Source organism: Syngnathus typhle, linkage group LG12, assembly GCF_033458585.1.
Source record: "Syngnathus typhle isolate RoL2023-S1 ecotype Sweden linkage group LG12, RoL_Styp_1.0, whole genome shotgun sequence".
NCBI lineage: Eukaryota > Metazoa > Chordata > Actinopteri > Syngnathiformes > Syngnathidae > Syngnathus > Syngnathus typhle.
In genome coordinates, this window is record NC_083749.1 from 5,265,264 (window position 1) to 5,287,636 (window position 22,373).

At 43.4% G+C, this 22,373-nt stretch overlaps 1 protein-coding gene across 1 annotated transcript; it reads right to left on the bottom strand.

Annotated features, from left to right (window-relative positions):
• Window positions 1–12,633: 12,633 nt before the first annotated feature.
• On the bottom strand, window positions 12,634–22,030 carry LOC133163918 (histone H3-like). The gene is made up of 4 exons (XM_061294241.1): window positions 20,903–22,030; window positions 20,590–20,704; window positions 19,122–19,203; window positions 12,634–12,698 (listed from the first exon to the last, which is right to left on the bottom strand). The coding sequence occupies exon 1, from the start codon at window positions 21,852–21,854 to the stop codon at window positions 21,444–21,446; it is 411 nt and encodes a 136-aa protein (XP_061150225.1). The 5' UTR covers window positions 21,855–22,030; the 3' UTR covers window positions 12,634–12,698; window positions 19,122–19,203; window positions 20,590–20,704; window positions 20,903–21,443.
• Window positions 22,031–22,373: the final 343 nt, after the last annotated feature.

Here is a 22,373-nt window from a genome sequence, read left to right on the forward strand (position 1 = left end):
TGGAGTATCATTGGCATGACGGTGGCTCTAGCGCAGTCCATCATTCCGATACTTGGCAGGAAAAAAATTCCGATTGATTATTTGGTCGATGAATTACAATTATTTAATGAGTAAAATCATTTCATCCTATACTGCTAACAACGACAAAAGCATGAATTACAAACAGAACATTTGATCGTTTTCCATTTTCTCCTTTAGTTTTTAACTTTACCACATCGGCAAAAATCGAACGATTGCGTTTCGCAATGTACGTTAGCATTCTAGCTAGCAAACTTTTGTTCGATAAAATTAAATAGTTTGGTTGAACATTAAGGGCTAACATCTCTCCGCAGAAAAACACTAGCGTTATTGTGTTTGTCGGCCATTTTGGGGGGAAAATTGCCTGGTAGTCCATATTGATATGTGTACGTGTGTTTGCGTGTGTGTGTGTGGCTGCAGGTAGAGTGGTACAAATATAAAACCGGGCCGTCTGCCAGCGACGCCTCCGGCTGCGTACATCTTAAAAAGAGCGTAAAGCTCTCCCGCCGCAAAGTTCAGACAATGTGTCAGGTCCTCGGAGTCCAATTATGTGTTTGTTCATTCCTGCTCAAATCTCTCGTCTCGCCGCTTTGCAAAACAAAACGCCGAAGGTGATCAAGAGCGCGGCGACGGCAAACGCTCACGTCTGCCCAAATGTCACGTCGTACCGGTGGCCGTGTATTAGAGTGCGCTTGTTGTCAAACACGTGCCTCTTGGTCTATCTCCAAAGGCCTCATTAGCTTTCTCGTCAATCAACCATACAGCATGCATACATGCAACACTCCCGCAAATTCTCGGCAAGTTATCCAGATTAATGTATGGCTAGCGAGATGGATATGTCAGTGAAAAAATTCTGGCTCCGCCCCCTGGGACCGGGCTGTTTTTTTTAACACATAAAATGAACTTCTACTGCACTGTTGTGTTGAATCGTGCCAAAAGGTGAAATCAAAACAAGACAGGCAATTAGCAGTTTTGCTTCAATGCTGTCATTTTATGTGAGAACTGTTCACACAAGAGCTGATGGTGGAGTTATAAATACTGTGCATCTTTAGTTTCACCTCACAGGAACTTTAAACTTCGCATCCTGGTCCTGGCTTATCACTATTTCCTCTCACGTGGCCACACGGTTTTATGAAAAAGTTGTAGAGTAAGATGTATCTTAATAAGGATGTTCTTTCCGCTGACTGACTGTGGCAAAAAGTGTTCTGCCGACTAAAAGCCCAGCGTAAATTAGTTTTAAATCAGTTTTGCTGGCCTGCCAGCGTGAATTGCACCTCTGGGGTGACGAACAAACCTTTCCACTCCGCCTTTCCGCACCGACCTTGAGTCGGGAGCAAGAGAGACGGTGCAGACGGGGTGAGGATTGGCTCCCCCCCAAAGTGGAGCAGTCACCTGTCACCAACAATCAGCTTGCTGCTTGTTCTTAAAAGGACGAGCTGAGAGCTTCGGCAGGGACGGGAACATTTGAGTCTCGGAGATGCGGGGAATCTGCTAACGGTAAGTCGTGACAGAAACGAGACCTGATCAATTTAAAGTTTGCTTAGCAAAATGGCGGAAACCGTCACTCGCGTGATTTAAATTCACTCAAATAACGGATTCAACCTCTCACCTAAATGACCAATTACTAATTCACTCATAAAAAAAAAAAAAAACACTAAAACTTAACTCACTTACTCAATTACTGTAACTATACTCAATCACTTATTGAATCACTGACTGACTCACTGACAACCACCTAAATACTCCAACTTTACTAAATCACTTGCTAACTTACTCAAATACTGCAACTTTACTCACTGACTCACTGACTCCCTAACCCTCATTCACTCGCTCGCTGGCTCGATTCAAAAGCTCGAATGATTCAACGTCTGTGAAGCTAAGGCTAACGTAGCTTCCCAGCCAGTGGGTGATGAAAAGATGGAGAGGCCAGAGAGGTGAGCGGTGCACTCCATCAACAACGCGGCAGCTTGTTGCAAACAGGATTGATAAGGAGGATGCTTGTTAGCACACGCTCGCACACAACCGACACGCGAGCACACACACAAACTAAGAGGTTTCATCTGTCAGCATAACAAGAGCTCACATGAACAAATGGGAGGCGGGCATGCAGGTGTCAAGGCACGGTCTTAATATGAAATAATAAAGCGTACACATGAAGTCGCAGGGGGAGGGGAGGGCATTAGCGGGCCAATCGGGGAGCGGCGTGATGGATGAAGTCGGCGGCCAAGGGGGAAGAAGAGCACGACGCGTCACATGGAGTTATTTGCGGCAGCGGCTCACTTATTCGGCGGGTGAGCGCCGGCTTAAATCAATCCATTAGATCCATCCGTCACGCCGCTATCTCGGCGGGAGTCAAACGTCTGATGGATGTGCTCGCGTCCGTCGGGATTCCGCCGTAACTACCAGACTCCCGCCGATTCCATTTGCAACTTGTGGAGCCGAGTACGCAGCGGGAGAGGGGAATAAACCAGGCGGGTCTCATAAATGTTCATGAGACGTAAGTAATTACACTATTTGTGGGCCAATAGCGAAAAACAGCGAGTCACTGACGACGGCCTAATTTATTTATTATTGCACTCATTGATAATTTAAACCATAAATGGAACACAAACTGTGATTCCCTACACACTTGAATATCATTTCAAGCTAATCTTACATTCGCCTTCAAACCAAATGGTTGGTCTCAAACTCTCTCCATTAACAACCCAGGCTGAACAAAAATGAAGGAATGTAAACGTTGACTTTTCCAATCACTTTGTTTTTTGCACTTTTTCATCAGCCGCCCGGCCGTCAGCCTTCGACCTTTTCACTTTCACACTCGTGCGGTAAAAGTGCTTAAAGCCGCTGGATGAAACAATCGCCGTTGTGGAGGCGACGCCAGGAGAAGAAGCGCTTGAAAAAGGCAGGCGAGAGCCAGCATCCGTCAGCGCCGAGGCGCCGCCCAGTGCCTCGGCAAATCGCACCCTCATCCGTCTCCTTTGCGACCTTGTGCTGGCGAGGAACGCGACGCACACGCCCGTCGCAAACTGGCAGCGTGATGGGTAGCTACGCGCTCATGTTTCATCGTTGCGAGCCAAAATGTAGCGATGTATCAGGATCGGAAGGGAATTTTTATTTCGCTTGTTCAATCATCTAATTCGCTTAATATTATTCACCAAGTGAGCAACTTTTACACCATTTCAGTCAACTTCCAAGTTTACTTAACTCTTTCAAGTTTCAACTAACAAACCAAGTTGCTCGCCTAACAAACGGACTCAAGACACAAGAATTCACGCAACTAAACCACTATTTTAACCGACTTACCCAACTAACTCAACCCAGCAGACCAAACAAGACACGAACAGGACGGCATTACAGGAGATTACGCTCAGACGAGAATCTGTTTGCGTCTTGGGGCTTTTGTCCCGACTGGAAAGCGCCCAGGTAGCTGAGTCAGTTGAAGCCTGGGAACATTCGTCATCCCGGCAGCTCGTGACTAATGTTATTGTTGTTGCCCGAACCTTGTGAACAAACTAAAAAGACCCCAGCAAAATGCTTACGCTTTTTGTTTATTGTATACATTCTATTCTACAAAATGCATTTCTAAGAAACTGTCATGTCGTGTTTCATGCAAATGAGCCGATGCTCACCCCGCCCGCCCGCCAACGACCCATACTTGGTTGCCTCCGAGCTATCAAAAGGTCACTTTGCCCCACCTGTCCAACGCTACACAAGAGAACCACCTTCCTTTGTGCTAAAACTTAAAGCACCCCTCCTAATTCAAGTATTTCTTCCCTTCTTCCTTTGCACCAGTTAAGCTCGTCATGGCAACCGTCAGCCAATGCACGCGTGACTGCATGTACTTTTATCAGCAGCGCCTTCCCTTCCCTCGCTTGCCTCCTTGTTCCACGGCGCTGCGTCGATCCACTTTTTCTATCGCGCCTGAATTGGTTTAATTAAATCTGGGGGTCCCGAATAACGTGCTGATGAATTTCAAGGAGTGCAGGGGACGCGTCAAGCGAAAGCCGCGGCAACTCGCTCGGCCCCATTACGGCTATGTTTGATCGCTAGCGGTTTGGCATTCACGGCACGCTCTTAATGTAATATTCTCGCATTCATCAGTGTGCATGTTAATCAAAGATTCCAATTGAACTGTCTCTAATGGACCCGGCCGCCAATCCATCCTTATTTCCTTTTTTTTTTTTTATGTTCAGGTGCTGACATGATGCGATGTTAATTCATTTCTATGGGATTTTTTTTTTTTACATTTGGTACCGGTCAGCTGAATATTAATGGAGGAGCCGGCGGCGGCCTTCGCCGACGATGAACGAGCATGAAGTGCAAGCATCTTCATCATGAGTTTTTTTTTTTTTTTTATAAAGGAGGAAGATGAGGAGGAGGAAGAAGCTTTGTGTACCCAAATTTACTCAGCTTGCGCTTGTAGTGATTTAACTGTCGAGGTTAGATCGACAGGGGTTCAGGTTTTAAGCGAGGGTTAAGGTTTCCACTTGATGAGAAGCATTGATGAAGTTGTGGAATAAAGTATTGAAGATCACTTTCATTATAAAGCTTCCCTTCAGATGAGAATGAGGAGTGGGAGGATGAGTAGGATGAAGATGAACAGGTCTAAGGGGAGGAAAGATAAGAAGAAATGGAAGAAGAGGAGCGGTAATAAGAGGTGGGCAATAAGGATGAAGATTTGGAGGAGGGTGGAGGAAAAAAGGAAGATGGAAAAGAGGTGGAGGAGAGAGGATGGGGAAGGCGGAGAAAGGCTAAACGGAAAAGGCAGCAGGAAACAAGCAAGCTATTGTGCGCTAAGTAACACTTTGCTGCTGTTTTAACATCATTTACTCGACGTCTGCTGGCGACTGCGGTGCGTGCGTTCGTGCGTGCGTGCGTGCGGTTCCCGTGTTCTCATTAGATTTGGCTTCCATGCGGAACGCTCAAACAGCATGTTTGTTTATTTAGCTTGTGGTAGCTTCAGCCACACCCGAGGTTGCAGGAGAAGCCAAGACTCAAATCCTCACTAAATGATTCCAATAAGCTTTCATCTACTTCTGGAAAAACAAAAGGGAAGGCAACCCTAACCCTAACCCGAAATATTATTATAATTTCATGAAAAAGCTCAATGGGTGTGGCCAGCGTAAGGAAATCTTCTGATTGGCTGACGGGGCAGTCGCAATCAAGCCCTATGAATTCCGCCTAGTAACAATATTGTAGTAATGGACAAAAAAATAAAAGATTATTATGTTTTTATACTTGACAGCAACCCGTACGGACAAAGCTGTTGACTCTCCTCGTGATGAATATGAAAATGATTATCGCAGCTCAGCAGCGTAGCAACACGCCGCCTCCGAGGCTTAGCGGGTACGTCTGGGAATTTTTCTATTTGGCGACGCCATCAGGCGCAAAGCCGCGCCGAGCCTGCCCCGACCGTTTATTAATAGACGGTCTGAAGCGGACGCCAACCGCTGCCCTCCCCAAACACGGGCGACCAATCGACCGCTCCGCTGCGGCGGGAGGAAAGTGGGACGGAACATTGCAAACAATTTGAGGATTAAGATTACAACTTCACAACACCACAAATATTCCAAATGTTGACTTAGCTAATGAGGTTAGGGTTTCAAATTAGGGTGTCAACTCAGAATAACGGTTTTTAAATTGACAGTTTCCAGGGTTAAGGTTGAGAATTAGGTTAGGGTTTCAAGATAGGATGTCAAGAGCTGTTTCAAAGTAGGGTTTGGAGGTAGGGTTTCAAAGTATGAGTCATAGTATCAAGCAAGTTTGCTTCTTATACGCTCGTGGTTGATTTTGCTTGGAGACACGGTGTCCGTGCCCATTGTGCTCATCAATAATAAAACGTGTCAATCTTTCGCCGGCCACTGCGGCGACCACTCGGGTTGCAGCTTGATGGACAGATACTCGATGGTCGAGCAGAAGCGATACGGTTACACTGGGCCAAACGCTCAGACGGGGAGAGATGATGCCGATGAGAAAAACGACAAACAATCTCGGTGTCAAAATGGGATTTCAATGGATAATTGCATTAGGAGATAAGCGGTGATTCGCTGCTGGGCTTGCTGCGTCCCAACCGGTCGTCTAACGAGGTAGGAAAGGAGGAGGTGCGACATCAGAGGTGTTGCTTGGGACAGCGAGCGGCCTTTTGGCGCCTTTCGAGCCACTTTCACCTGTTGTGACAAGTTCAGCAAACCCTGCGGCGCACACCTGCTCTTAAGTCACTAAAATGCTTCATTTACTTTTTTTTCTTTGTTGCTACTAAAAATAATCATGTCGTTTTCACAATGGGAATTAAACTTTAGGAACAGAAGTGGTTCAATTATTTTGAAAGTAGAGTTTCGAGACAGGGTTAGGATTTTAAATGAACAGTTCAATATGGGGTTACAGTTTTGAGGTCAGGTTTTAAGCCTGGGTCAGGTTTTCGGAGTAGAGTTTCACTTCAGGTTAGCTCCAAATGTTGATATTATGATGGTTCTCTGATAAAGGGCCAAGCCCCGCCCACAGCTCCTCCGAGCGTCTGGGCTGCAGACCAAACATCCGGCTGTGGATGTCTTTTTTTTCCTGAGATAAACATCGACGGACAAGGGCGCACCAACGACATCAAAGAGCATAAAACATGTCGGAGCCATCACGTCGGGAAAACTAGCCGCTGCCCATCAGAGCGCATGTTGCGGCTTGAATGGGAAGCATCCAGGGAGTCGGGCCTGGCCGCTGGCTCTCCAGCCCGTGACGAATCTTGTCCCAGTACAAAACTGCTCGTGTGATTGACGGGAGTCCGGAGGGTGGACAAGCACGGTGACAGGGGGGGTTAGGGGGCTAATGCAGCTGACGAAATGGGTTGCAAAGCATCAATCTGCCCTCATCAACACCCACTGCGGCCCCTTAAGTGGCTTTTCTTGCCGCTATTGTGCAAGCATATTTTCCTGCCGAGTAAGACCTCCTGCTGCTTAGACCTATCTCTTCATCGGCCTCAAAACAAGCAGCTCTCATGTGACCTGAACAAGCGTGGCTGCTTTGTATTAATTAGAACATTAGCACAAACCCAATCAGATCAAACGTCTACTGCTACTTCACAACAAGCAAGTTGGGACCAAATAAATAAATAATTCCACGGTCATATATTGCAGCTTATATATTTGTGGCTCTTCTTTGGTTGGCTGTATGACTGTATTATAGCGTCCCCCGGTGGCTAAACTAGGTACACCAGAAGGAGCAGCACAATTAATTTAATTGCAGCATTAAATCATGATATACAAACTATTTAATTCTTCACCTTTCATTACTTTATTACTCTGTCTCGTTTATACTGCCCCATGTGGCCAAGGTGAGCACAACAGAAGGAGCAGTAGAATGTTTATTAAATTGAAGCAAAAAGTGTGGCAAAAGCAATTTAAGTCCTTACATTCTATTTATTTATATTATGGAGTGTTGTTTTATTTATTTTAGTATTAAATTTAAGGTGCTTTCTGTCCACTTCTGTTTCGAAACATTTTTTTCATAAGAATTCTTCAGATGGATTCATCTCGTTCTGGCCGCAGGCTGTTGGAGGTTGAAGGAAGTCGCGGTGCATGACGCAACACGTCGTACAAAACACCCGGGCAGCTCGCCTCGGTTGTCACGGACGGCTGCACGGCAAGGCCGAGCCGCGCAGTCTATCATGTCCGCGGCGTGGGCTTTGTTGCCCTAATGCCGGAATCAATATGAATGAGCCGCTTGAACAATGGAGCTCCACGTGTCCTTTTGGGGGCTTTGCAACTGCAACGGCAAGGGCGTGTGCTTCGACACGCGCTTGGATCGCAGCTGCAATCGCCGATGAATATTGCAACGGCTCGGAATCTCGCCGTCGAAAAAATAAGGGCGCTGGGATGAATTCTGTTTATTGATTATTACTGGCTCAATGCAATTCGGCCTCTGTAGAAATAATAAAGTTGTTTCAAGCTGCCTGTCAAAAGTGAAGGCTTTCATACATTGGTAAAAAATAAACAAACCACTGCAAACAAGCGCATTCTTCTGGGAATGTTCTGGGAATCCAGACCCAGAACAAAGTCTCACTTCTTTACATGAGATTTGGTGGACATGTCTACCATGAGTAGACCCACAAAAAAAAAAAAAAAATATATATATATATATATATATATATATATATATATATATACAGGTACGCCATTTTGGTGGATGGACATTGTAGTCATGACAAAAAAATAAAAAATTGCCCCCACTAGATCAGATTGTGACCAAACTAAAGCTCATTAGGTGTTCCTAATATTATGACCTGCCATTCCATCAAGATCTCGACGCTAGCAGTGACAAACTAATGACACATCCTGTACGAGATTTAAACTTCCCATCATGCATCATCATCATCCCTACCGCTACTTTTTGTCCTCACATTCAATGTGTCGCTTTCCTCCCTCCCTCGCCTCTTCGTTCGCCACCCACCCAGTCTCTATCTGAGGCTAATGGCACATGCAGGTTCAGCACCATTAGTTGGCTCTGTGGACTCGAGCTGCACCTATTACAGCGCCGCCGCCCGGCTCTCTGGAGTGGGTCGAGCCTACTTTATCACTGCTTAGCCACCACCTTCTCCCCGGAAGGTCACGCGTTTCTAATGACTCGTGACGCCAGTCGCTGGCGGTCGGCGAAAGCCACGGCGTGGGGAGCGAGAGAGAAGGAGAATTGCCAGGAATTTTCACAGAAAGAAAAATTGAGAGAGAAAAAATACAAATAAAAAATGACTCCAGCTACAGAACAGCAAATGGTTACAAATTCAGCCGATTGTGATATTAAAAGTTCATTTTGAACAACGCCCCCGCCTCACCTCTGAGCGCAAAGCACAAATGAGGATTTTGACTTTGCTTGACTTCTTATGTTGTTAGTAAAGCAAAAAAAAAAAACATCTGCACTGCAACTAGTTTATATTTAGTTACATTTTAATTGGCACTTTTAAATAGGGCAGAAATCTGCCATTTTTTTGGCAGATATTCTCTGATTTGTTTTATCATATCATTTTATTTTTACAATACGTACATTAGATCTTTATTGATACTAAAGGGCAAAGTAAAAAGTCAAATATTATGCCTGTAACTCATATGTTGTGTTAATTGGACCATCAAAAAGTTATTTTATTATTATTATGTATTATGATGGCTTTATGAAGTCAGGTTTTTTTTTTTTTTTTTTTTGGTAAACACTTTCTCCCATTTGTACCGCTGCAAGTCTCTGGCCCAAACCAATTCGTGGGCTGAGTTGGGCGTGCGTCACATGTGTGAAGCAGGTGAAAACTCAACGGATGTGCAAACAGCCAGCAGGGATCAACGGAAAGCTTCATGAATCGTTTCCCAATGCTGTCATTGTCTTTCTTCTTCTTCTCTGGTGCTCCATTTATGTGCCAAGCAGACACCGGCATTAACCTCCACCTCAACAATCTCATCTCAGACGCTTTCTCTCAATAAAAATTGTCAGGCCACACACAAAAAAAAAAAAAGAAGCTTAATTCATTCCTGACTGCTTCCTGATACTTCCTTGGGTGTTTAATGCAAAGAATGTCGGTGGAGGCGGTGAGGTGAAAACGAGCCAGAGTGTGAAATGAACAGTAATTAATGTTGAATAAAGACTAGTGCGAGCGGCGCTGCCGCTAATGGGAATGAGATTGCATTCTTTCTCTTGTTCCTACGCGCCCGGCTTCTTTTTCTTTCCGTCTAATTCAATCAATACGCACCGAGCCCCACGAATGGACGCGGCCCGCGGGCCAATCCGAGCTAAGCGGCCGAGACGCGGGACGGAGTCCATAGAGCCGAGAATAAGAGAGAACGAGAGAATACGTCAAGGATTCAGGGGCCGGTCAAAAGAGAGCAATCTGCGCGGGTGGACGGACGGCAATGGAGGCGATAGATCGATAACGCTCGGATGGACACGTTGAATGGGATGATGATGATTGGACGGATGGATGGATGGAAGGATTGTTAGAGGGAATAAATGAGTGGACTAATAAATGACAGATGGCTTCTTAGAAAGGACGGTTGGTTGAAATGATGAATGGACGGATTTGAGGGATTGATAGCTTGATTGGAGCACGCTTGGGAGATTCGGTAAGAGGACGGGTTTGGGAAGGAGTGGGTTGATATTACGCATGGTCGTTTTAGATCAATGCCACTTCAGATTAGTCCAATCTTTATTTTATGTTTCTGCCTAATTTGAAATAAAATTCTCTCTAATTTTAACTCTATTTTCTTTTGAGTCGTCGCAGTGACCCAAAAAGGCCGTCGCTGTCAGCCCCATGTTGACTTAACACATCATATTTTCCAACAGCATTGAAAACCTCGCAGGACAACCTTATAATTTCCTCCCGGGTGTCACTCGGAGTCAAATAGTGCAAATGTTTGTTGTCACAAGTGTTGTCAGGATCCTGACCGGATTGAGGGAGTAGTAGCGCATTTACATGCAAATAACACAGCCAGAGAGGAAGCTGCATGGCATTATCTGTTGTCTTCTTATCTGGAAGTGTGTGTGCGCATGTGTGTGTGCGTACCTGCTGGGTGGTCAAAGCTTCTAGAGAATGCAGGTCACACTCTTGCTCTCGCACTTAAAAGAACTTGGCGGTGAATAAGGAGCGTGGTTAAAATTCCCAACCATGCCTCGGCTCGGAAAATAAGCAACACAGTCACGAGACGAGAGGCGGTGCCATTTTTTAAAAGGTAGCGAAAACATCACGCCTCCAAACGCCATTATGTTTATCTGACACCTTATCGCTGGCCTGGAATTACGGAGCGCATTCGGGATCACGCCGCGCCTCCGCGTTGGGCCTTCTGAGACGCAAATGATGGAAGGATTGTCTTATCTTTGGCTTATGTTGTAATTTGTGTATTTAAAAAAAATGTTGTAATTTATGTATTAAAAAAATATTCATTTGGGTCCTACTTGGAAACACTTTTTTTTGTATTTATGCGTATCTTAAAAGAGCTGAGTGGTCAATATTAATTGATTAATGGGTCGGGTCCGACTTGTAAATATAAAAAAAAAAAATGTATTCAGGAAAGCTAATGATCTTTCAAACGACAATAAATCGGAGGCAAAGTCAAACCTATCCGTGAGGCAAGGGTGCTAACCGCTAATGCGTCCTTGCTGCTGCTAATCCAATCAGCGATGATCAATGAGCATTGAACGTCTGACCTGTCAATCGTGTTGGTGTTTTTGTTCATGTTTTTTTTTTTTTTAGGGTGGTGGGCAATGGACATAAGGGCTGGGTTCTTATCAAGGTGCCTCCGACAATATCCAGCAAGCCCTCATCACCATGTGTTAATAAAGAGATGCAATCAGCGTCAACATTAATTAAAAGTAAAGAGAGAATAAACAGTAGCGCCGATCGATTCTGCTCACGTGCCGACGCCGTGCCTGCGAGGTGGCGGACGTCTCCAGCGGAATACTAAACGCCTCGCAGCTACAAGGGTCGTGACCTGACACGACGATCAATTCCAGTTTGTCACCCTTCCTCGCCTACCTCAACATGACGTCGCCTCCCCCCTCCCCTTCCTGTCCTACGTGTAAAAAACAGGTATATTGACTTCATTCAAAAATAATATTTTATGATGTTTACAAACATGTTAAGTTTCAAAATTGTTCTTCAGCCACAAAAACTCAGGGTTTTTTTTTGTCACAAATACTGAGATTAGAGTGACTGAAAAAAAGGGTGAGGTGCAACTAATCAATTGTCAAATGAATCGTTATTTTTGATGATTGATTAATAGGCTGATATATACTGAAAAAATTGTTTGGCTACCCTCAAAGTGTTGACATTTAAAAACTGTGTACGCTAGGTTGCTAGCTCAAAATGTGTCTTTGACGTTTAAGAAAATACATTTGGTGGATTTGGGACACAAACTTACCTTTGACACCACAGAAACGTATCATAAACCACAAATGTGGGGAGGTAATGAATCAAAGACCCATTTCCTACAAAGCATGCTGGGAGGCCGGCGACGACCACGATGGAGTTCCGCACTTAACAAATTGCGTGGATTTGCTGTGTTTACCTCTTTTCCAATTGCGTCCTAATTATCATTTAACCCTAATTAACTCGCACACCCTAATTAACATCGAACATTGTGGCTGGAAAGCAGCCTGCCGCATTCCGTCTTTAATCGGCTTTCTGCCAGTGCCGAGCACGAGTGATGCGTGTCAGCACATTTACGTGCACACACACACAAATATGTGCACGCTACAAGGACGGTTACGTGCACACACACAAATATGTGCACGCTACAAGGACGGCGAGGCTCCAGCGTCATTGCCTTACTCTTTGCTTTCTTCCTCGGCTTGAATTGAAAACATTTTCTTATTTGTTACATGATTTTTTTTTCCCGCACAAAATTGACCTTCACAATTCTAAAGCGATTTTTCTAAAGTTCCCTTCAACAATTGTCTTCTTTTAAAAACACAAAAACTGTCTGTCACGAAACTTGAAAACCAAACATAACATTTTGAGATTTTTAAAATTTCCGGTTGAAATGTGTCACAAAAATGCAAAGTTTTAGCCTCAAAGTAACAAATTGTAAAGTATTGGATCCTACTGCATGTAAGATAGGGAAAAAATTAGCCCAAGCACATATGGCTTACCGTCATGGCCTCGCTGAAAGCTGGTGGCGGCAACAGGTGACATTTTTGCCCGGAAGGAGGGTGCGAGTGACCTAAAATGTATTAAGAAGCAATTACTCTCTAATCACGCTGACATTATCAAGAGACAGGCAATATTCCGATGACGCCTGCGCCAGACTTTTCCCTCCCCTTATCGCTGTTCCGTTCGTCGGGAGCGTTTGCTTTTTGGCCCGCTGTGGCAGAACCGGGGAGTGATGAGACACGACGGTCCAGTGCCCCGCGGCTGATAAGTTAGAGCGGGAGGCTGTGCGGCAAAACTCATATTTTATGTAACAGATATTCCACTTTCTATCCCGCCTGCTTATCTGGGCCAGTTGTGGAATTCTGTGGCGGGCCAGTTAGCACAACGGTCCAGTTCGGACTTGCTTGTGCTATTGGCTTTCGCGACTTACCTGCTTGGGATTTGATTTATTTGCTTTCTTTTTTGTTTGTTTAGGTCAGGATGGACCACGTATACTCGCAAGCATACTGTATACACTCCTCGGAAAAAGTTCAACTTTCCGAGAGACTGCATTGATTGACCTAAAATGCATCTAGGTCTGCAAAAATCGAATAAATTTTAGATTAATTTGGAGAGACGTATGCTAACATTTTCTTCTCTGTTTCAGTTTCTGGGATATTTTTGGGGGGCGCAGAGACAACGGGTATGATAAATTAAATAAAATGAAGCATGCAACACTAATTTAGTCAGCATGAGACCTCGGCAAAGTTACCTTGACTACGTTGAAACTGTTTTATTTATACTACTACTGAGTGGCGATGCTAATTTGCTGCAGTTAGCAAAGGCTGGTAATTAGCCAAATTAGCCTTTTGTTTTCAGGAGGGGCTAAAAAAAATAATCCAAAGCAATGTAATTAGATGCTTGTTTGTGTGATCGAAACAGCACCGGTAGAGAGGAAAGATAACACAACTAGCACTTTTAACATACCCTACCAAAACACCCTCATTTGCTAGACATTTCTTGAGCTGCTAATTAGCCAGGCGTTAGCGTTTGTAGACTGCGAAAGTTTCACACACAAACATAACTCATCAAATGTGACAAGGACCTGTGAAGCAACAGGAAAAATAAAAAGCTCCAAACATTCACCCGGAAGTGAGTGATGAGAGCTAATTAGCTTAGCTACAAAAGAGAGGCTACTAGTTTGTCGCGTCATTGAGCTTTTTGTCCATCATGTTTAATGAGGGTTTTTAATCTGTAAACCCGGAGAGGAAAAGCGCTCGCTTCATTTCAAAGAATACAAGAGCAATAAAAAACGTGATGAAAGACGGTATAATCCAAACGATTGTGGAAAAGTTAGCCATGACTTTTTAGTCTACGGCAAATCTAACCTGTCAACGGTTACACAATTTGTTTTTCGACGACGCTAATGTACGCGTCTATCACCTCACGTGTTTTTATTTGACCTTTGACATGAAATATAATCTTGAGTCTTAAAACATTTTTTGTAAACACCAGGCAATTGTAAGTCTTTAAAGATCTCGTACATATTTAAAGAATGGTGGAACTATAATCGAGGTCATGTTTTTTTGAAAAGGCAATTCAGGCATCAACAAACCTTTGTAAACAAAAATAGTCTCAGTCGAACCTCACGGGACATTTAAAAATGAATACCTTTTGGCGCATCTGCCTTAATTTTATATTTTCAACCCAACATACTTCTTTATGTCAACTCCAAAGACACGCGTCGCATATGTCTTGATAACCACGAGTCTCGGGATACATTTCTGACTTTGTCGATGTTGCCGCTAACGAGCGAGGCGTCAGAGAGAGTCATAAAACCAAGTAATTTCTCTTGTGTTTTCCGCATTCGCCAGTAAAACATCTGCTGTTTGCTAACAATTACCCGCAGGAAGGCTTTTCACATCATCCATCACTCGGCGAGGTCTGTTGGTCTGCGTGCGAGATGAGGTTCCTCGGTGAAGACTATTTGTCACTGGCAGCTCCACGTTCAAGGATGAAGAGCGGTTTGATTTGAAGCAAACTACGGCGAGCTCTGAAATGTCGTTAACTCGTTTGCCGGCGATGAAGGCAATCGGCGAGTTTATATTTGACAGCGTGTTGGAGCAGATGGCACATATTGCAATTAAGACACGCATGCCAGGTGATTCGATTTTACCGCCACTTTATATACAAACGAGAAAATGCAATTTCGGTAGAAATTGCTTGTGAATGTTGGAGAGCTGATGTTAATCTGAAACGCTGTCGAATTAATTGAATTGTTGAAATGTCCAATGCGAGACTTGAATATGAAATGAACTGGTTAAGAAATGTGGAATGGGTAAATACTGTATTTAAAATATGGCTATGAATCTTATTGTGTGAGGAATTTGATTAATCATTCCATGACTTTCCCAAAATGGAAAATAATGGGAAGTTTGTGTGAGAAACTTTTGACTATATGAACTTTTCCTGTAATCTCCAAGAGGAGAACATCTTGAAGCTTTTCCTATAATTTTTCTGTCATAACAGCATTTTCCCTCGCATCGGAGCTATTATGCGAGCGATTATGTTTACAGACGAGCTTCTCGGAAAACTTTCAAAAAGAAACGCCACGTGTTGAACGAGGGCGTGGGCTCGTCATTGCTGTCTCGTCAACTCGCGACACTGATGGATGGCGGCTGTCAAATGCTCGCTCGGCTCTTCCTCGCTCTTCTTCCTCACTGCTCACAAAGAATCAATCGACTTCACTTAGTGCGCCGATACCCCGACGACCGGGACGAGGCGAGAGTAACGCAGAGGTCAAACATTTAGGGCCTCTAATGAACAAAATGTGAAATATTTAATTTATTTACCAGGAGGAACAATTTTCAATAACATTTTTCGACTTTCACGCACGTTTTTGGAAACAGTGACAATTCTTTGACGCGTTTACTTCAATTGTGCTGTTTTAAAGACACTTAGATGCTCGTGATTACAAGCATCATAGCTAACCGCTAGCCCAGAGAGTCATGCACAAATAAAATGAAACAAACGGAGTTGGAGTGCACATAAAAACTCAAATACTGTCATGTGGATGTAGACAAAGATGTCCGCCTCACATTACACAGATTTATTATGACTAGTAAGATATGTTAATGACTGAGTGACACATCGACATCATAGCTGACACTCGGCTGGTTTTTATGAGCGCACGCCGAGGCTTTAATGTAGTGGATATGCGGGCGGGCGTGCGTGTGCATACACGATGAGCTGCGACAGCCAACACCTCGTCAGTTAGCGTGTATTCTCTGCCAGCTCCATTATTAAAACCCTACTTGAGTAATTATATTATTTAATTTATATTTGCCATCTCAAAGGAGCATAATAACACATTGTTCCCTATTTATACTGAACTATTGGTAACCTTTGACAGGCGTACAAGCCACCATGTATTATGCATCCGGCGTGGCAATATAAAATATAAATCAGCGAGGCATGCTTCATTTTTAAAGAGGAAAGATGATCAGCTACGCCGTTAAGGAGCCCGCTTTATTTATTTTTTATTTCGCAAAATCAATCCGTCGATTTATCTTTGGCTCGAGGCGCTCGGGATTTTATCGCAGGGTCCGTCCGGTGTGCGTCAAATGTACAAAAGTGCACGTTGCCAATGAAAAGGGAACGGTCGTTATTTCCCCTGCCGCTAGGGGGGGCCAAAACATCGACATGTAAGTTACTGCCAATTGGTTTGAATGGCAAAAGGTTACCGTTTCAAATATGGGTCGGGATTTTAGTTTTAAAGCCATGTTAAACATTTAAAATTGTTTTTTTTAAAAATTTATCAGGGTTTCAAGCCAGGGTAGGCATGTGAAGTTCTCTTTCCAAATTCCAGATTCAACTCTTGCGGGTATTCAAACAAGCCAGTTGTGGTTTCAAAGCAGCGTTTTGCTGCAAAGGTTAGGATTTGAAAAGAAGATTTCATGCCAGGCAAGGAATAAAAAAAAAATAATAATCTCAATTTTCCGAAACATTTTCAGTCAGCCGCATAAGTCTGTGAACAGGATGCATTTAAATAATAATGCAAGTTGAAATGTCACTTCTATTAACACGTCTCGCTCGGCATGACATTCAACAACAAGCTCACTCCGTGCAAAACAACAAGGTGAGCGCACAACACACCGCAGTACTCGATCAGTAAATAAATCAGCAGTCGTATGAATATGCAAATGAAGGTTGACTATTATTTATTTATTTTCTTTTTTTTTTACTCTGTTGGGCCCAACTGTATGTGTGCGTGCCAGCTAACCTTGAAGATAAAGCATCAACACGCTGCTGTCTCGCCTCTAATAGGCTACAATAAGAACATCTTCATTACGCCGCCCTCAGAGACGCTGATAACGCAGAATTACACACACGCCCCCCCGCCAACACACACACACGCGCGGCCATAGAGCGATAAAAGGGCTGAATGTTACAACAAGGTGAAATGTTACACCTCTTTGTGCTCCTTCTCACAAATTAACACTTTAATCAGCGAGGTGAGCCAAACCTGCACACCTCATTTCCCACACACATGACCTGACCGTGCAACTCATTGCGGGCATTTGGGTGATGGCCATGTCCAAATTAAGACTTATTGAATTTACAAAAGTTGAGGATTTTTGAGCCAGGCAAAGTGAAATAATTGCTTTAAATACACAACATGGAATTGTTTGTCTTATGTTTAGTTTGACCTACTAGACAAATCGCCAATAGGTTGAATCTCACTTGACGAATTTAAACGTCCTTGGCAGTGAATGAGTATAGAACGTAAAAATGACTTCAAACATTTCCTGTAACCCGACACGAAAACAGATTTCTAATCTAAACAAAAAGCACGGAGGAGGTCATTTCCAGTGTAAATTCATTAACCACTTACAATAAGAGTAAAAAGAAGCCAGAAGCTGAAATCTGTTTACGGGTGATGGGAAAAAAAAAAATGTTGCGTCAATGCTGTGAGTGGGATAAACGTCTACAAATGTGTCCATCCACCAGTCGACCTCACAGGCAATTATTTTTTAAATGTAATTACTGCTATTGTCATTGTTGATGAGGGTCGAGAAGGTTGCCAGGAAGTCAGAGTCGCATAAACATCGTCAACAATTAATGGAAAAAGTGCTTTGCATATGCACATTGAGTGGCTGCATATCGGCTGACGCGCATAACGGCGTTTGAATTATAGACGGACAAAAGGACGCTCTGCGGAAACTGGACAGGACATTCAGGAACGCTAAGTGAGTGGCACCAATGCGGCATGGCAGGAGGTCGTGTTAATTGGTGAGGTGAAAATGAGCCGAGGATGAAATTTTAATTCAAAGGTTGCCGTCTTCTCCTGCGCACGGAGTTAATGCACAAGTGCATGCTTTGGATTATTTAGTGACATGCAACTACCACTTACTAGAAAGCATTTAAATGACATGGGGAAAATGACAGTCGAGTATAGTTTTAAAACCGCATCAATATTTGACGGGGGAAAAAAACGAAAGATTTTAGCTCACGCTGTAGCTACCACGTGGCCACTTGATAAATTATTCCAGGAAGAATACCATCAGGCAGTTGCTTTTACTTTTATAACATATAGCAATTAACAAGATTGACTAGACCATTGAAAGAGAAATATATTTTTCCAAGAAGTATAAAATGTGCTTTCGTTTCTCAGATCAGGGTGACTTGTCTTCTACTTCCTGGCGTGGTTACCTGGCCCGTTACCATGGTTACTTGCTTTGCAGCAGCTGTTGAAGCAGCGGGCCATCAAGAAAGCAGGCAAACATTAGCATCATCGTCACGCGGTCGCCATCATTCTTTGTTTTTTTTTTTTTTTAATTTTTATATTTTCCCCACGGCTGCGGTGCTTCATTATCTCCGACGGCTTGACAGAGCACAAATATCAGCAAAGGGTAAACCGGCAGTTATGTGAAGTGCAGAATTTACCTCCTTGATGGAGGAAGGAACGAGGAATCTGAAAGAGGTGTCGCTTATCACGTTGAAAATGAGGCGGCGGGTAATTGAAAGGAACGCAGTGCTTCCAGCGGTCCTTTCGTCAACAACGCAAAACGTTCGTTAGCACTCGCGCATCCTCTAACGACTTGTTTTCCCCGCTACCGGCCTCGCAATTAACACGCACGCCGGAATATCTCTCCGGTCCAATTAAGAACACCAAAGAGCGAGAGTGGCGATGGAACTCTATAACCGTAATGGGAACTTACTGTACTTAAAGGGGAACTCCAGGCAAAATAAAATATCTGCCCACACTAGTCTAAACACTGTCTTCAAATTCATACCAGGGGCGGCCATTTTGTTTTAGGAATGAACGGACGTCAAAGTGCCCTCTGACTTACATTGCGGACATCATAGCTCACTTGATCTTTGGAGAAATAAAGACAAAGGGTTTAAAAAAAAATTTTTTTTTAAAAAGGCTCCGAAATTGAGAACCCTTAGACTCATCACTCGGAGCCACGTGCTGGTTGTCATTACAATGAAAATAAGAAATATTACTTACATCCTTTCTTTGGACTCGTCAATGTCGTTGTCGCCTGTTGCCGAGGTCTTGTCTTCTAGGGAGGTCGGGGTCCGTCTTCGTGCTTTAGGGTCATGATAGAAATATAATATGAGAAAGGTATTTTGTAAATCCGCTGTACTATTAGCTGAAGCATCAGTCAGTAGCATGCAAATTGTGACATTTGCCATTTTACAAATCCTCTCCAAAATGTTCAGAGAGCAGCAGGTGGTCGTTGGTGAGCGTGACGCTTGATCTTTTATTTGACAAAGCGCATAGGGCAACAAAAGGTCTCGATTGTTTGCTTTGGAAAAATGCTGGAATGACTCAAAAAGCTGCTATCGGCGCAGCCAGTGACGAGAAGTGACATTTCTCAGCGTCTGGAGAAGAAGATCAGTCTGTCTGGGTGTTATAAAGGTTTAAACTTCACAGAGTGATGTTTGACATTTGGACTTCCTCTCTTGAGTGACCTTATGTCACATCATGCATCAGTCGAAAGTGGTTTCAGACAAAAATCACGATAAAAGCCGCATTTCGATGGGGGAAAAGGAGCATGAATTCTATTTCGAATGTGACACGCTACAGTGGTTTTAACATGAAGAAAGATTAAGCGCAATTATACAATACAAAAAATTAAGGATTAAACTTGAATATTTAATGTTTTGTGAAAGGAAAGAACGTGATAAAAGCTGCAAATCTTGATTAAGATGTTCCACCTTTAATCCAAATAAGCAGGCAGCACTTTTGCAATTAAAAGAAAATTAGGGATTTATATCAAACAGCAAAATTGTTCTGACAAAACGAGCTTCTCAATTCTGCATGACGAACCAGAACGGTAAGAGAAAAATAAACCGCTCATTAACGAGACTTTTTTAAGAGGCAGTGATTGTTGGCTATGCAAAACGGTCACTCACCAACAACCATGTGACCACCCCAAACTGCACACAATAAATATTAAGAAATAGAGAAGCTTTTTTTTAAAGATTAAACGTCTTCGACTACCAAGAAAAGTTCAGATTCCCTGATTAATTTGCGTGTGTGTTTCCATGACCTGGATGACTTGAGAGACTACACAAAAAAAGCTGAAGAAAAAAACATGACATTTTCAAACATCATCCATTCAGCAGTTTCAATTTCACCTCAAACCTTTGAACAACAGCGCGACCAAGTGGTCACGCATTTAACTGCACACATAGTACTTTACATTTAGAGTAATAATAATAATAATAATACATTCTATTTATAAGGCGCCTATATGGAGTATTTTTCTCATTTATTCAGATACTTTGAATTGAAAAGTGGAGTCAAATTCTACATTTTAAGTTTTTCCCCCCCACTTGACTGATGTATGTATTAGTGTAATCACCTCATTATGATAGAAAAGAATCTAATGCTGCAAAATCATCTCATGGGAAACTAATTACAATCAGTTCATTATTAGAAAGCGTGGCAAATGATAATGAATACTGACCTCTCAATGTGGTGTGCTTTCAAGCGTTAATAATGATGGCACAGTCGGCCAAACTTCTTTTCATGAGCCAGGGAGCATGAGGGGCCTTGCTCCTTTATTAAATTTCACACATTGACTGAAAAGTGGATTAAGGAGATAAAAGAAAGACGCCATTATGTGAAAATCTGAATTTAACAACCGGCACTACGCTTCGCTGCTGCGTTCGTATCTTATCTACAAACATCGCCAAATTCAATTGAACGTCAAACATATTAAGATTAACACTCAACGATTCCATAATTCTCAATAATTGTATTCTGAAGAGTCATGTTACCCTTTTCCGCTGTGTCGAAAACTTTCATTTATGTTTATTTGTTTGTGGACAGAACAGAGGAAGAACACCTGAAACTAATTAGACAATACGGATTTCCATGATTCAGGTCTCGCGAGATGTTGGTCATTTCTGATGGTGATTGGTTCGATTAGAAACTCGCAATTTTACATCCTTTCTATCCATCTGCTTTCCTCCCTACTTTCTTTCTCCTCAGTGATTGGTCGGAATGTGCGAGGAAACTGTTGTCCAATCAGCATAAACTTACAGTTCAGCCGCTCTTCCGTGTTTGTAATTTTCGGTCTGATGGAACTAGAAGGTAACGTCAGTGTTCATGCAAACGTTCCTATGAAGTCCAAAAAAATAAAAAGCCAACGAGACAGAATAAATCTAATTTAATTAGCATTGCAATTAATGTAGTGAGTGTTCGGCGAAAATGAGTGCCTTGACGCATCAATAAGTTAATGTCACAAATGTTGGAATAAGCCCTTAAGTTAGAAAGTGGTGGCTCTCAAAAGAGCCGTTGAGGTCGTAGGGTGGGAGCTTAAGCTCTTTCCCCGCGGATGCGACGTGCCAACTGGATGTCTTTGGGCATGATGGTGACCCTCTTGGCGTGGATGGCACACAAATTGGTGTCCTCGAACAATCCAACCAGGTACGCCTCGCTTGACTCTTGCAGCGCCATGACTGCGGAGCTTTGGAAGCGCAGATCGGTTTTGAAGTCCTGAGCGATCTCCCTGACTAAACGCTGGAAGGGGAGCTTGCGAATGAGGAGTTCGGTGGACTTCTGGTAACGGCGGATCTCGCGGAGAGCCACGGTGCCGGGCCTGTAGCGATGAGGTTTCTTGACGCCGCCGGTTGCAGGGGCGCTTTTACGCGCAGCCTTGGTAGCCAGCTGCTTCCTGGGGGCTTTACCGCCGGTGGATTTACGTGCTGTCTGCTTGGTTCTTGCCATCCTTTCAGTTCAACAAACGATAATGGGAAGCCACCACGACGGCTGACTGTTTTTATTTGGGCGAGACACCGCTGATTGGTGCGTTCAAGAAGAGCCCGCGCCAAAGCTGCTCGACTATTGGACGACACGATTTTGAATTAAACCAACGATTTGACATCTCGTCTCAGATATCCCCCCCCCCCCGTGTTTTCTGGAAACGAACTTATACGTGCTTCCGTGACTCTACCAAAAAGTTTAAAATGTAATACCACCCCACACATTCTTATGTATATAGGCGTAAATCATTGACACTCTCCTTCAAGCTCTCCAGCTTTCTCCTACTGTGAAACTTAAAAATGTTCAACTTAAACAGATCACATCCAAGGAGTGCGCCCTCTGCTAGGGGCCTGTGGTACTGCACCCATTCCCACTAATGTTGAGAACACGTTTTACGAACAGTGATATATATTTTATCTTTCTGTAAATCATGTTTGAAATAAAGATTCATCGCCATTTTTGAACCAGATAAATAGTAAACTA